The following is a 16,102-nucleotide window of genomic DNA, read 5'->3' as shown; positions in this document are numbered from 1 at the left end:
TAAAAAACAGTTCAAAAGAGTTTTTAATTCTTATTTAAATTTTGATTTGACTAAACTTTAAATTTAATCGAAAATTAAGGTAAATAATTAGAGTAAAAATAATATAAAATAGGTAAATTTAGACGTGAATTTTAAGGCATATATGCTCTTCTTTCTTCCAAATCTTTTGATGAAATTAACCCCATATTCGCTGCAGCTGCAGAGAAACAACAGCACCAACAACAACGTAGATTTCATGGAAATTTGTCCATATCTACTTATATTCTATGTACCTATATATTTGTAAATAATTTAAAATTTTTAAAGAAATCGGATTTTATTTAATTTATTTTAAATTTAGTCAAAATTTAATGTCAATATCAACTATTAAAATTTCAAAAAAAAAAAACTAGGATTAATTACTTTGATGTTTATTTACTTGTTTGGAGTTGCAAGAAGTGTGTGGTTGTTTAAATACTTTTAAAATCAAAGAATGGTCCATGGAGTCAACTTCGAATTGAATTTTCCTCGAAAAGTACATTAAATTTACGAGTGGCCCATATTAATTTTCCAATAATATGGAAATTAATGATTAATAGTGACCTCTCAATAATGAAAATCCATTTGGAAATTTGGCAAATTTCTGAAATATTATGATTACTAAATTGGTATAATTTTTTTATAAATAAAATGGTATATAATTAAATTGAGTAGAAACCAAAAAGATTACAAATAACTGGTTGATTTGGATTATTGTATGCAATATGTAAATTATAGCGATCATGAAACTATATCAAGATTGGGTTTCAAAATCTTATTTTATGAAACAATTCACATGATTATTGATTTAGTTTGATTTCAAAATTCAATTAATTGTTGATTTAATTTTAATTTGATACGGTTGTTGTTACAATAATTATAATTAACATGAATGTCAACAAATTTAAATGCATATTATTTTTCGATTTAAGGATTTGAGATGTATGAATAATAGTAGAACTTGTATTAAAAAATTTAGGTGATTAATTCGACTCAATTTAATTTAATTATAAAGATATATAATCTGAAATTAAAATGACTCGAATACAAAATAATTTGAACTCAAGATGTTCGACTTAAAAATCAAACTGATAAATTTAAAATAACTTAAACTCGAAATGACTTGAATCCAAACTCCAAATAATTCAAATAAAAAGTAATATAGACATGAATTAACTTAATAAATAATTTAAAATGACGAAAAACAATATAAAGTAAAAATTTTAAAACCCAAGTTAACTTCGAGAGTTTGTAATTAGATGAAAAAGCACCGGGTGTAAGGCAGCCGAGTAGGGCAGCAGCACCCACGTGAATCCATCCGCAGCCTGGGACCCTATGTAGATCCTCCGTATCCAAAACATGACCCCACCACCGTATGTAAATTGCAAGACAGGGAGGAGAACGGTGGTTTCCTCCTCCTTCTCTCACATGTGCTTCCTCCTCTTCTCGCACGTGACTCTCCTACCCCCCTCATGGCCACCCTTTTGACCTATAAATTTAGAACCTGTATGACACCAAAAAGAGCAACACCACCATTACCAACAACACCAGCTTTGAAAATCCATTGTTTTGGTTTCAACCCACTAATTTTAAACCCATTTCCCAACGTGAAAAAGAACAAAGAATCTGTGCTTTTGCATGTTGTATTGATTGTTGGGAGGAAAAAGAATAAATAAAATCTTTGAAGTTTTATCCTATCTTACGTTAACACTGCCACCAAAAGATTTTGTTCCTTTTTTTTCACTTTCTCTCTATATATATTCACACAAACCAAACAAGAGGAAGCATTGTTTCATTTTTTGGATAATGGCTACAAAGCTTCTTTTAACCTTTGCAATTTGTAGATTAATTGTTACTGTGGGATTAACCCTTGAACCCACGGAGCTTCTCCGTTTAGGTCTCACCGTCGACCCCGTCGACGTTGAGTCAGCTTCTGTGGATTTTGGGTTGATGACTAAAGTTGAACCGCTTGCGGTCTTACGTCCTTCTTCGGCTGAAGACGTGGCTCAGCTCGTTAAAGCAGCGTACGAGTCGAGTCACGGGTTTACTGTGTCGGCCAGGGGACACGGGCATTCGATCAACGGGCAAGCTCAGACTGGAACCGGGGTGGTGGTTCAGATGAGTGGGGTTAGGTCCGGTGGTAAACCGAGTGTGTGGGGTGGTGATATGTATGTGGATGTGTGGGGTGGGGAGCTTTGGATTGATGTGTTGAAGAGTTGCCTTGAGTATGGATTGGCACCTAAATCATGGACCGATTACTTGTACCTTTCCGTTGGTGGGACTTTGTCAAATGCTGGTATTAGTGGCCAAGCTTTTCATCATGGTCCACAAATTAGCAATGTCCATGAGCTTGACGTTGTTACAGGTTGGTTCATCAGCTCTTTTAACTTTGCATGCCCTTTATCCCTAATTTCTTGTTCATAGCTCAGTTGGTACTATTGCATGAGTTCGAGCATGTTTTCACCCACGTGTATGTATTTGTGGTGAAACAGGGAAAGGTGAGCTTATGACATGCTCAAAGGAACAAAACCAGGAGTTGTTTATTGCTGTTCTTGGTGGTTTAGGACAATTTGGGATTATCACAAGAGCTAGAATTTCTCTTGAACCAGCTCCACAAAGGGTATATAATATTGTCCATGATCTCTTTATACATATTATCATTATTTATATGAACTTGGTTTAAAATGGGTTGCCTAGATTTATCCTTCTCTATAACGATAACACGAGTTTAAATTCTATAAAAAAATGGGGTTTGGGGTTATTAAACGTAAGTGAAACCCCAAACTTTTACAATTTCCTATAGAATCATGGGACTGTATGAAATAAGATTAAAAAGTACCTTTTTCACTTGTTTGAAAATGGGGTTTGCCAAGACTTGTTGTAACAGTGATTAAAGCTCCATCCGATAAAAAATAAGCTTTTGAGATTAAACCTAATCATAATTCTATTTGAAACAAGATAATAGAAAACATGCTTTTTTACCTTTTTTTCAAACACATGCGATTGCTATCCAAACACATTTTTTTTAATTGTATTTACAATATTTGTAGGTGAGGTGGATAAGGGTCCTATATTCCAATTTTTCAGCTTTTACCAAGGACCAAGAGTATCTAATATCATTACATGGTAACCAAAAATTCGACTATGTCGAAGGTTTCGTTATTGTAGACGAAGGTCTCATTAATAATTGGAGATCGTCCTTTTTTTCACCTCGAAACCCTGTCAAAATTTCATCCCTTGGTTCCAACAACAATGGCGGCGTTTTGTATTGCTTGGAAATTACCAAAAACTACCACGAATCTACGGCCGAGACCATCGATCAGGTAGGGTTAATATTTAATACATTGTTATCATAATATGATTTTAATTGAGGCTAAAATATGTTATAAGTTTTTGTATTTTTGAAAATTTTACGTTTAGTCTCTTTATTTTTAGATTTTAAAATTCGTGTTCAACAATTAATACTATTAATTTTTTATTAGATATAAAATTTATTACAATGTCATTTTTTAATTACATGACTATTGATTTATTTTATTTCAAAATATCACTCCGACCAATTTAATAATGGTAACAGTTGGACTTTAATCTTGATATCTAAAAGTATAGAGACTAAATTTAAAATTTTTGAAAAGTATAAAAAATTAAGTAATATTTTAACCTTTAGTTTATAACATTTAGGGACCACTTACCACATTATTCTCCTACACAACTAAAATATCTTTTTTTATTATTTTAAATGCAGGAAATTGAGGCTTTGTTGAAGAAATTAAATTTTATACCCACATCAGTGTTCACAACTGATTTACCATATGTGGATTTCTTAGACCGGGTTCACAAAGCCGAGTTAAAGCTCCGGTCTAAGGGTATGTGGGAGGTTCCACATCCATGGTTGAACCTTTTCGTCCCTAAATCAAAGATTGCCGATTTTGATCGAGGGGTCTTCAAGGGCATTTTGGGAAATAAAACTAGTGGGCCTATTCTAATCTACCCAATGAACAAAAACAAGTAAGTTTCTTAAATCGAGACTTGTGTAATTTTTTTGGTTCACGGTAAAAGTATTATGAAGGTGTTTATATTAGGAGTAAAATTATTTTATTCTCTTTATTCAAAAAATAGTAAATTAATCATTATACATTAGATTAAAGAATAAATTGGTCATTCTATTAAAAATTTCATCAATTTTTACTGTTAAAAACTAGTCACTATACATTATAATGAGATATACGTGGCACACCATGTATAATTATTTGGTTGTTCTATCAGTCACACCATTTTTTAACTGTAAACATGGATGAAATTTTTTATAGAAATGATTAGTTTACTCTTTAATTTAACATATAAGGATTAACTTGTCTTTTTTTAATAAAAATTACAAAATACAATTTGACACTTAATACAAAGGTTTTTATGATACTTTTATCGTTGAGTTTTATCTTGAGTGGCAAATGATATTGTGTTTATTACACACTAAAAGCATTCCCATGCATGAAACATGCAAATATTTAACATCATTTTCCATCATGGTCCCTTATAGCCACCATATGCACATCATGAAAGATGTTGGTGTCACCTTTTTATATATTTATAACATGATTTTTACATGTTTCACTAATGGATAAACTTAGTTAATTATATTAATATAATATAACATGTAATGAATGATGTCTATGAAATTATATAATGACATCATCATACATGCATGATATTTGCTAATTAGAGTGTCGGCAATAAAATTTCCATTGTTTTCGAGCTTTCAAGCGAGGGTTTTTTTTTTTTTTGGTACCTCTATGCCATGTAAGGAAAAAAATGCATATTTGCATTTAAGGTCAAAAAAAGTATTGTCCATGTCTGGCAACCGTAGGTTAATTTTACGTTGGCATTGAGTTTTCGCTTTCAATAGAAGGTTTAATTTGGTTTTAGTCCCCAATTGTGTTGGAATATAGAATTCAATTCTTAATTTGATTCCTCTACTATTAGTAAGTTCAATTAAAATAACACCTTTGGTTAGTAATAAAGTTTCACGTCAACTAATGGTGTTATCAATTTGGGCCTACTAAAAACATGTCAAATTTTAAAATAGTGGAAGGGACTAAAACTGCAATTAGACCATTTATTGGTGGTCCTGGCACAAGGACATGACCCATAGCACGTGGGGAGCAACATGCAAATGCTCCTATCCCCAAAGCCAAGGGATTTGAATGTTTTTTAGTCATGAAAAAAGGCCAGCTAGGATTTTAATAAAAACACACCCTTTTAGCTCTTTTTGTTGACTGGTAATGATCATCCAAGTGGGAAGATTCTGGTCTGTCAGGAGATCATGTCTTAAGGTCCCATGATGGTAACTATCCTTGTCTTGTTACTAAATTTGTTCCACAAACATAGCTACTATAACCACTAAGCTGGGTGGAGTCATTTTAAATCAATTTTGAAATATGCTGAATGTTAAGTTGATGTAGTGTTGTTGTTTTTGTGATGTGGTATAGATGGGATGATAAGAGCTCGGTGGTGACACCGGATGAGGATGTGTTTTACCTAGTGGCGTTTTTGAGATCGGCGTTGGATAATGGTGAGGAGACGCAGAGTTTGGAGTACCTGACAAATCAGAACCGTCAGATTCTCAAATTTTGTGATGAGGATGGGATCAAGGTGAAGCAATATTTACCTCATTACAAAACACAATCAGAGTGGAAAGAGCATTACGGCAGTAAATGGGATCGGTTTCAACGAATGAAAATGAAATTTGACCCGAGGCACATTTTGGCCTCGGGTCAAAACATTTTCACTCCCACCTTTCTTTCCTCTTCCAAGATGGCTTCATGGTGATGGACACACCGATACCAATTAAACAAAAAGCTAGAGAACCAATAGATTTTTAACGTACTGACTTAGGAAAATACCACTAGTTCTTTATGTAAATACAAAATGGCATAAACAAAGTAAAATATTTATTAATCACATTACATCTCGTCCAATCAAATCAATTCTCTAAAGAAGATAAAGCTTTTCAAATGTTGTTTGTTATATTCACAAAACTAAAATCAGCTGTAAAAAAAGATGCAGTTTTTAATGGTTTTACATATGATACAGACTAAAGAGTAGTAAGATCTTCAAGAATCTTTGTTTTGTGTTATCCCATGATTTTCCTGCTGGGGACACTTAGGGATTGGAAACATCGCAGGAAAAAAAAAATACAAATAAAAACAAAAATACTTTCCAAGCACCGGTAATAAATAAGACATGACTTGAAAGAGACATTTATTTGGGATTGGTTTAACTTATACTACCGACAAGAATTTTAGATTGCCAACAATAATGTAAAGATTATAATGTTTTGTTGAACAATTTTTCTTCATTAACTGTCCTTTCAATGACAAGTATCATAAATGTCATTGTATGATAAGTCAAATTATATTTTATTTTTTTACTTTAAAAATAAATAAAATTAATTTTATATATAAGATAAAAAAAGTAAATTGGTCCTTATTCAGTTGTATAAAGACCAATTTTAGCAAACAAGATAAGAGTAATCTTTGATCTAATATGCAAAAAATTAACTTATTTATTTTTTAACAAAATAGATCAAATACAATTTAGCTCCTAATATAAGTGACTCCATAAGTCAATAATGCCAAAAATTATCATCAACAGGTACTTTCATTGAATATAATATGTAAGGCTTACTTTACCATTTAAACGAGATGTTAATACCAAAAATAAGTGAAACTAGAGCTTTATTCACTTCCTTCCTTGAGTTGTTAATGTCTATTAGAATTTTGTCAAAGTACTTATCATGAGTTAGAGGCTTATTTAATTAAAATATAGTCTAATAGCTGTTTAAAGGCTTTGTTAGTATACTAGCTAAAAATGTTATAAGATTAAAAGGAAGCCAAAATTTTTGTATAGGAAGGGCCAAAATGAAATTGGGCCAAATCTAAAAATTTTGGGTTAAAAGATACCAAAATCAATTATTAATTTTGAAGGGAATACAATTGTAATTTCCCTTTTAACCAAATGCCATAAAAATTTAAATTGAATTTTTAAATTTGAGGGGCTAAAAAAATTTACCTATTTATTCAAAGAGGCCAAGGCCGCTAGCTGCTTGCCTACTTCCCCAGCTTGGCTATAGTAGGTTGTCTTATACTCAACAAAAAAGAAATGTTACATTGTGACACGGTCATAGTTCGCCACAATAAAAAACAGAAAAATTAAAGTGGACAAATTAATTTCTATACATTACACCAAAGAGTAAATTAAAATTTCATCATTTTGTACTGTTAAAAACTGGCGTGGCTGACGAAATAATCAAACAGTGACATGTGACATACCACGTGTAACTCATGCTGACGTACAAGAATCAATTTTTAACAGCAGAAATAGATGAAATTTATAATAGAAGAACGAGTTTGCTCTTTGATCTAAAGTAAAATACAATCCGCCTCTTAGTACAGAAATCTCTATGATACTTTTACTAGAAGGTAAAAGTACATGTATATTTGAGCTGGTATCATACATAAACCTAAGCAATTGGTGAAAAATTTTGGGGATCCACCTAACAATTTCAATGATAATTTCAAATAAGATATAATAACAAATCGCGAGAAAAAAAATATAAATATAATACCTTAAGTACCATTATGACATGAAAATAGAAACAAGAAATGGCAATTACCATAAGTGAACTGGTAAATTCAGATGAATGGTAAATTCCAGAGATGAAATCAGCGACATGCCAATTAAACTTGGGCAAACCAATAGTACTAAATCTATGAATTACTGCTTTAACATTGATATGGCATGCCCATGTAAACTAGCATGCACCTCGACATGTAAATTACAAGGGTTGTAAACTACTTTGTTTTTAACTTTGGGGCTTACCATGGCGACCCTCGACATCCGAAAATGAGGGTGAAAGGGAGAATAACCTAGCACTGGATATCCCCTGTTAAGGCAAGATGTCAAAAGGGGTAAGTTTTGTTCTTAACTTTAGTACATTCGAGGTATCGAACTCTTACAATTTTAATCTTACCGGTATGAGTTAGAAGCAGCGAGGATATAATGTCACAAGCATGCTTGATATTAATCTGAATCGTCTGCTTTGGTTTTCTTCACGAATTTTCTCAAGGCGAGTGAATATATTCTTTTCTTTTTCATCGATGTTCCTTCGGCCACCAATTTGACTGCCTGAAATGTACATCATATTCAATTATTTTTATAATACAGAACCGATGGATGCAAGGTATAAATTTGATCAAATGTGAAGATGGTGAAATGAAGCATACCGAAGAAAGACTATGGCCATTGGAGATCAATTCTCTCAGGTCATTTTCTAACTGACTCTCTGACGGAGTTTCCACGCTGGAATTTGAATTGCCCTCAATCAAGAGGGTAATTTCTCCCTTTGGCTGGCGAGTTGAGAAGGCTTCCTTTGCTGTCCCTAGAGTGCCCCGCCAGAACTGCCGGAATTAATCATTTTCGTTACTAAATGATCACATAAAGAAAATTCCACAAAGTAAAACGAGGACAAACTGGCTAATAGATTTAGAACAAATCATTCAAGGCATTGGTCTTTGCTACTGGTTTTTTTATCAGAAGCATGAAAACAGAACATGATATTACTTATTGAAGTTATAAACATTGATAATTTAGTTATTGAAATGACGAAAAGAAAAAAAAGAAGCTATGTTATCATACACATGGTAGGTAAAACTACGAAGTAGCATACAAATGCATAATGAGAAAAATAAATACAGACCAACCTCTTCGTGAATTTTTGTTAGTTCCCGAGCTATGACACATTGTCTGTAACGAGGTCAAATAAACTGTCACTGTAAGCCCTAAGATTTGACAAATACAACTAAGATTTCATATAAGTATCAAACGACAGAAAGCTAACTGAAGCAAGGAAAAAGCACATAATTTCAACCCCGCAAGCAGAGGCTCATGCACTTAAAAGATGACAATAAACCAGATTTCTTCACCCTCTAACCCGATTGCCTAGAGAACCGCTGATACAGATTCCTATTTGATATTAGAGGTTTCAGCTATTAATCTGATAATAGGTTACCTCAAAATTACAGCATGTTAACTAACAAGCTTTACATAATTGGGGCCATCATGTGTTCTTTCCCCTCTGAAGACTTCCTATATATGTTTTTGAGGAATGAAGATAAACAGATTCATAGGCTTCCAAAAACAAAGATCCACCCAAAAAAGAGGATTTCTCCGCCACGATAAAACGTACATTCCATATTTTGTACTGAATCCCTTCACCTAGACTGACTTGCATGTTCATCCCTTTCCTATGATTCTCACCATTTGATAGTAAATTGATCACAGTTCATGAAGTAATGAAGACATATTGTTTACCTTGAGTCACCAAAAATCAGGGAACTTTCTTCAAGAAACTGGCCAAGTTTGTGAGGAGGAACATAGAAGATTTGCGTTGTTGTTTCACTTGCAGAAGCAACCAACCTCTCCTTCCGTGAACCAGCATGTTTCGGAAGAAATCCAACTGCAACATTATATGACATATAAGAGTCTTAACTTTACAAGAATTTGCAGAAGAAGCATGTTCAACCACAATAATTTACAAATGAGTTACCAAATGTGAATTCATCAGTGGACAACCCAGAGGCAGAAAGCGCAGTTAAGAAGGCAGATGGTCCAGGAATTGGAATCACAGGAATGTTTTCATCCACACATATCTTTGCCTAAACAACGATACCAAACATCAATAGTTGCATTCTTAATCAAAGACCAAGCATTCTATAGAATTCAGCCAACAGGGATGCAAAAACTAACCAGTTCCGTACCAGGATCACTAATGCCAGGCATTCCAGCATCACTGATCAAGGCTACAATCTCCCCTTGCTTTAACCTCTTTAAAACTGTGTGTTCTCTTTGAGATTCATTATATTTGTGGTAACTTAGCTGAAATTCTAAAACCCACACAATCAGAATTGTTGAAAGACGTAACAAAAGGGACCAAACTGATCAAGGAAAAAATTGGCTCGATCTCACTTACAAGAGGTGTTTTGATGTTGTAATAGTGAAGTAACTTCCCAGAATGTCGCGTGTCCTCCGATAGTATGACATCAGCTGATTTCAACACCCGTAGAGCACTGCATTGATGAAATCACCAATAACATGATAGTTATAGGCTAATCGATTTGATGGGTCAAGTTGATTTTGGATCGATCTGATTTTGGATCGATCAATCTGGCTCAGATTGATTGGAGTTTTAAAATTTTTAAGTCTTTGTATCAATTTTAAGTTTGAGCCGTTTTAGATTATGGCTGGTTCAAATTTTTGGTTCAGATAACAACAACTTCGAATCATTTTAAGTTTTGCTCAGTTCAAGCTCTAGTATTTTCGAGTTACTTGTTCAAATCATTTGACTTCATGTTAGACAAGTTCGGGTTTGAGTTCAGATTGATTGGCTCCAGTCTTCGATTTCAAGTTAGAGATTGTACTCGAGCTGAGCCAATCCCAAATACTAGGGAGCTTGACTAGAAATTCGGAGCTCTATTCTCGGCTCAAGCTTGATCGAACATTTATTTTTAAGCTTGAGTTCAGCTCGAGATATAATCAAGCTGTCTTGAGCCCGATTAAGCTCGTTCACTAATTTTTATATTCAAGAAGCTCGTACATATTCAACCTCGAGCTTGGCTCAATAATTAAGCTCAATAACTCGCAAACAGTTCGAGCGAAGTATTACTAAGTTCAAATTCGGCTGTATTGATAGCTCAAACTTGAGCTCAGCTCGATAATTATCTAATCAAGTTTAAGATTTTTTTAGTCAAACTCGAGCTTGCTAGCACAATGTATCTCATTTACGCCCCTACATCAGGTCAAGATCCACAGGAATATACATATATATATATATAATAAAAATAAACTAAAAGAATAGAAATAAATTACCGTAAAGTTATATCTTCAAGGTTTCCAATAGGTGTTCCGACGAGATACAGTCCAGGTTTGAGAGGTCCCTATAAGAAACCAAAACTGAATTAAACATTAATCCAAATAAATTTGAAAAGCAATATTAAAATAAAAAGTCAAAAGGAGTGGAATTTTTACGCGTTTGGAGGACTGATCGGCGATTAAGTCGGTAAATTCCGGTGATATTTCGGAGGACGAGCAAAAGGAGATGGAATTGAAGGATTGAAGGCCTCGCTGAGAGGAGAACAAGTAAGAAGTGTAACGCCGGGATAGAGCGGCGGTTGCGAGGGAAACAGCGGTGGAAGGCAGTCGTCGGAGCAGCATTATCACTTAACTGAGTAGAGAGTATAAGGATTTATCCCTCCGAGAATTTTGAGTTTAACGAATGCCCATCCAAATAATAGTTTGCATTTGAATACTAGGCCTAAAAGCCCAACATGGCCCTTCAACAAGCCCATTTGTTCTACTTTTGTACTTTTTTTTAAGCATAATAATAAATTTAGCTCTTAACTTTTACGTTTTTATCAATTTGATCATTATTCTTTTTTCAGTTAAATTTGACTATTAACCTCTTAAAAGGAGTTAATTTTTTTTTCTCTTAACTAAAATTTTGACTAAAATATTAATCTTTTAGTGGCGGTGTGGCAACTCTCATAACAATCCACGTGTACTTCATACTAACATGACATTATTTGTCTTATATGTTATAGTCAACAAATAATTTAAAATTTATAAAAGTATTAAAAATAAATTAAAATTTTAAAACATTAAAAAAGCATGAATTATACTTGGGTTGTCATGGAGGTTGCAATATTTAAAAAATTTACATTTTAGTTAATATTTCTATTAAAAAACAACAATCCAATTTCTTTAAAAGTTGATAGTCATATTTAATTTTTTTTAAAGGTCGGGTCAAATTTAGCTTTAAAAAGAATAAGGTTTAAATTGACAAAAATATAAATGTTAATGGATTTATTTATCATTATGTTTTTTTTTATGAAATCAATTCACAAATATGTTTTGATTCTAAAATTATATTGAATTCGAGTATTACTATTTGAATCATTATTATTTATACTTATAATAAACCCTTAATTGAGTTCTCACGAGTCAACCAAGTATTATTTAAGCTATGTTATTATACGAGTGTTTTGTCGTTTATTTTTGATATAAAATCAATACAAATACAATCGTAATGATATTTGAACAAGTGACACAATACATTTTAAACATTTAAAATTATTATTTCAACCAAATATAAATTTTAATAAATATGTTTATTACATAATTTTTTACCTACATCATGGTTGTGTCGTAATCTAATAATTAATTAAATTATTTATTAGATATTTGAATTCGTTAAATATTTGGATTTAGTAAGCTTGAAAACTTTTAATAAATATTTGCCGCAAAGTTGGGAGTGCATTGATTTTGTGTACTTACAAAACTTAAAAAGATATGTTAGTACACGATGTGTAATAATTAAAGCTTACTTGCATATAAGAGGACTCGAACATCAACTTAAGGCTTAGAAGACACTTAACTCAAATGATATCGCGATTGCAGATAAGTGGCTTATATGCCTCAAATTAGTGGTTCAACTCTCTGTACGTCTAACTCAGTTTTAGATTATTATACGTCCTATACTAACACCTCTCCCTTAGACCTTGAGTCTTGCAAGTCTACCAACAGAGATGCTTCAACTCTTTGAATCAGGCCCACTAGACAACTGCTCATGGAACATTGACTCTTGACACAGTACAGGAGATAAAACCCCCCATTAAGGGATAATACTTTCGATTGTTTAGGGATTGGTTGAATATCCGATAGACGACACTTTAAAAATTTCTCTCGAAAGAGTTGATTCCTCAACAAAAATTAAGTCTCAAATCATATAATGAGAAAGAACAGAATTTTTTTCCCACTGCTCGAATCAACCCTCAATAAGATCATGAGAGACGTGTTGTGGAGAATCTGCAAGCTCCTTTTCGTATATTTCTTCAATCATTGGTTTCCATAGCCGAACTCGAGCATTTATAAACCAATTCGATACCTGAAATTAACAACAACATCAATTGAAGCTTAAACAAATTGATAAATTTGTGGGTAAAGTTTAAATAAGATTATAAAAGAATTAATACTTGGTTCTTGGTCAACCCTGTTTGTGATGACAACGTTAGCTTCTCAGAGTCTGTTGGATACCTGTTAAAACACCAAACAACAAAATTGGTTTAGGTAATGATTAATCTTAATCAAGTTATTTGAGGTTTAGGTATTTGCAGGTTGTTTTGGAGTTTGAGGCTTGAACTTTTCGATAGTTTCATTACGGGTTTGAATAATTTTTGATTATTTATTCGAGTCATTTTGATTCAGGTTAATTCAAGTTTAAATTAACTTGAGTTGGATAGTTTAGACTGTTGATATTTTATAATCAGTCTAATTATACTTTCAAGGTTATAATTTATAAATTCTGTTAAAAAAGTAATTTTATTATATTAATTTATAATTTTATATTTTTTAATAGATTTAGTAAGCAAATTTACTATTTGAAGGGCCTAAATCACCACGGATGAAACCAGAAATTTTGTCAATGGGGAGACAAGATAAAACTTTAAAACATGTTGGTCAGTTCCGCATCGGTTCCAACCATTCCAGTCGGTGAGCATCGTTCTAGTGCTAAAACAAAACATCAAAAACACCCTTTTCGCACCAGTGAAAACATCAAATGACTATTTTGTATAATTGATAAATATTTTATATTTAATATTTATTTAATATTTTAAATATTAAAATATACCTATACTAAATATTCTTTAAAAGTTATAAATCCAAAACAATATGCCGAACATGTTGATACCTATATATATATATATATATATATATATATATATATATCAATTCTAGTAGAAAAACGCTACATCCATTAGTGTGGTACTAACTACCTTGCTTTAAAATTTTGAGGGCCAACAATAAAAATTTTAAAAAATTAAATTATATTTTTATATATATATATCAATTCTAGTAGAAAAACGCTACATCCATTAGTGTGGTACTAACTACCTTGCTTTAAAATTTTGAGGGGCCAACAATAAAAATTTTAAAAAATTAAATTATATTTTTTATTTTTAGAAGGGGTTAAAATTGCAATTTTTCTATTTATTTAAATGACTAAAAAGCTTAGAATGAAAATTCAGTACTTAAGGGGGACTATAAATTATTTTTTTCCATTTGACAGGGGGTCAAGGCCCTTGTCTGCTCCTTAGCTTTGTCTTCACAGATGACTTCCTACCCCTTTGAATTTTATGGCCGTCGTCTATTATGCTCAAATTTGATATTAAATCAATTCAAATAGGTAACAATGACTTTTTTCAACTTACAATACTATCATGAATTTTTCATTTTTTTTTTTTAAGTTGAAAGGGATAGTTTTAAGAAAAACCTAGCTCGGTGTTTTTAATAGTCAGGCTAACTAATAGTGTTGTCAAAATAGAAAGAGAAATTTATGCCAAAATTAAGATAAAATTATTCTGGAGGTCTTTGTATTAGGAGTCGAATTGCATTTTGCTCCTCCAACTAAAAAATGGACAAATTAGTCCCTATATATTAGATTAATGAGTAAAGTGATCCTTCTGTTAAAAATTTCATCTATTTTTACTGTTAAAAATCGTTCATTGTACATCAGCTTTTAATAGTAAAAATGGGTGAAATTTGTAATAGAAATAATCAATTTACTCTTTAATCTAACATATATGGACAAATTTGTCGTTTTTGGGTAAACAAGTCAAAATGTAATTTGACTCTTAGTATAAAGGCTTCCATAGTATTTGGCCGAAAACTAAACTATAAAATTAAATCTCAAATTTGAACATACTAGAGAGACCAAAGCAATAATTTAATCCTTCACAGCAAATGGAGTTAGATGAAGCTTAGCTTAAACTTAATCTAATCGAGTTTTGGAATTCGGATCAAAATCGGGATGGAAAAATGAATTGATTGAGTAAACAAAAATCCACTTACGGGTGAAGGAAGTGCTGGAATAGCCAAGACCGAAGTATTGCAACAGAGGTTTGAGGCAATCCTCTAACAGGTCTCCATACTTGTCTTTGAACACACAATGTGTTACTATGCCTAAAACCTCTATCAAACAAGCTCATCCGCGACAACCCTCGGTTTATTCTCGACAAATCGTGCCGAACATTCGTTCTAGTGCGATTTATTCGAGTCAAGATGGTATCTCTAAGCTTGCCAAAATGTCTACACATGGCTTGCAATGTCAAAGCAGTGTAACACCTTGCTGCTCCTACACCAACAATCGATTCGAATAACGAAACCAGTTGTTCCATTTGGTTGTTATATTTCTCGTATTGGGTTTCGACCTGTAAATGAACCGATAATCGATGTTAGAATCGAGTTTGAATAAAAAGAAAATCATGGTAAGTTGGTAATTGGTTTAGTTGTTACCTCCTCAAGTAATCCAATTAGCTTCGTAAGTGTGATGTGAAGTTCGTGTTCATCGGGCGATGGTACTATCTTGCTTCTGAAGAATTCGGAGGAAAGCTTTGGCGTTTCGTCGATATTTTTGAATCCGACATTGACGAGTTCGTTTAAGAGGGATTGAGCTGGTATTAGGTACCTCCAGTTCCCTATAACATACGTAGTTGGATGGCCTATAAAAGGGTAGTCATCACTTGTATCTTCTGCCCCATGAAACGATGAACCGAGCATGCAAAAGCCGAGTGATAACGAGAGAGTTTGAGTTCTGTGGTGACGGTACGAGTCGTTAGGTGCTCCGAGAAGGTCCATCAGGTGTCTTGTGTGGCTAATCTCAGTGTTATAAGCATCAAAATGGTGTAACATACGACTAGTTAGATTCGGAGTCGAATCCCAGGACACCATTGTTAAGAGAAAATCAAGAAAACTAGCCTGTGAGGAAAAAAAGAAGAATGATGAACACTTTTATTACAGTATCAGATGACAATGACTCACTGAGTCGACTACTCCATGTGACAAAACTGAAATGAGAAATATGTATGTATGCATGTATGCATGAATGTATGTATGTTATTGGCTGTGAAGAAGTGAAGAAGATGACAATGGAGGAAAAGAATGGTCCCCCAAACTTCATCCCTGATTATAAAAC

The 16,102-nt window shown here is 32.7% G+C and overlaps 3 protein-coding genes and 1 long non-coding RNA gene across 7 annotated transcripts; 1 reads left to right on the top strand and 3 right to left on the bottom strand.

Annotated features, from left to right (window-relative positions):
* Positions 1-1,162: 1,162 nt before the first annotated feature.
* Positions 1,163-1,962, bottom strand: LOC128294074 (uncharacterized). The gene is made up of 2 exons (XR_008284274.1): positions 1,848-1,962; positions 1,163-1,522 (listed from the first exon to the last, which is right to left on the bottom strand). It is a non-coding gene; the product is annotated as an uncharacterized LOC128294074 (long non-coding RNA).
* On the top strand, positions 1,517-5,998 carry LOC108465440 (cytokinin dehydrogenase 5-like). Its single transcript, XM_017765764.2, has 5 exons — positions 1,517-2,383; positions 2,511-2,638; positions 3,069-3,341; positions 3,764-4,026; positions 5,505-5,998. Exons 1-5 carry the CDS (start codon positions 1,825-1,827, stop codon positions 5,842-5,844), a joined length of 1,563 nt encoding a protein of 520 aa, XP_017621253.1. The 5' UTR covers positions 1,517-1,824; the 3' UTR covers positions 5,845-5,998.
* LOC108465441 (uncharacterized) lies at positions 5,726-11,355 on the bottom strand. 4 transcript variants are annotated; one of them, XM_053029815.1, is made up of 12 exons: positions 11,101-11,355; positions 10,942-11,009; positions 10,046-10,142; positions 9,823-9,951; positions 9,623-9,731; positions 9,388-9,532; positions 8,778-8,820; positions 8,301-8,474; positions 8,048-8,202; positions 7,897-7,960; positions 7,087-7,155; positions 5,726-6,164 (listed from the first exon to the last, which is right to left on the bottom strand). In XM_053029815.1, exons 1-9 carry the CDS (start codon positions 11,284-11,286, stop codon positions 8,098-8,100), a joined length of 1,056 nt encoding a protein of 351 aa, XP_052885775.1. In that variant the 5' UTR covers positions 11,287-11,355; the 3' UTR covers positions 5,726-6,164; positions 7,087-7,155; positions 7,897-7,960; positions 8,048-8,097. The 4 variants fall into 4 exon arrangements, with proteins under 4 accessions (XP_052885775.1, XP_052885773.1, XP_017621255.1 ...); XM_053029813.1 differs by having other exon boundaries at positions 5,726-6,176; positions 7,087-7,960; XM_017765766.2 differs by having other exon boundaries at positions 7,087-7,960.
* A 1,540-nt stretch (positions 11,356-12,895) lies between these two features.
* On the bottom strand, positions 12,896-16,008 carry LOC108465443 (BEL1-like homeodomain protein 11). Its single transcript, XM_017765768.2, has 4 exons — positions 15,424-16,008; positions 14,980-15,338; positions 13,104-13,164; positions 12,896-13,015 (listed from the first exon to the last, which is right to left on the bottom strand). The coding sequence occupies exons 1-4, from the start codon at positions 15,856-15,858 to the stop codon at positions 12,896-12,898; spliced, it is 975 nt and encodes a 324-aa protein (XP_017621257.1). The 5' UTR covers positions 15,859-16,008.
* Positions 16,009-16,102: the final 94 nt, after the last annotated feature.

This window comes from Gossypium arboreum, chromosome 6 (assembly GCF_025698485.1).
Source record: "Gossypium arboreum isolate Shixiya-1 chromosome 6, ASM2569848v2, whole genome shotgun sequence".
Classification (NCBI taxonomy): domain Eukaryota; kingdom Viridiplantae; phylum Streptophyta; class Magnoliopsida; order Malvales; family Malvaceae; genus Gossypium; species Gossypium arboreum.
This window is presented reverse-complemented; position numbering and strand designations above follow the sequence as displayed.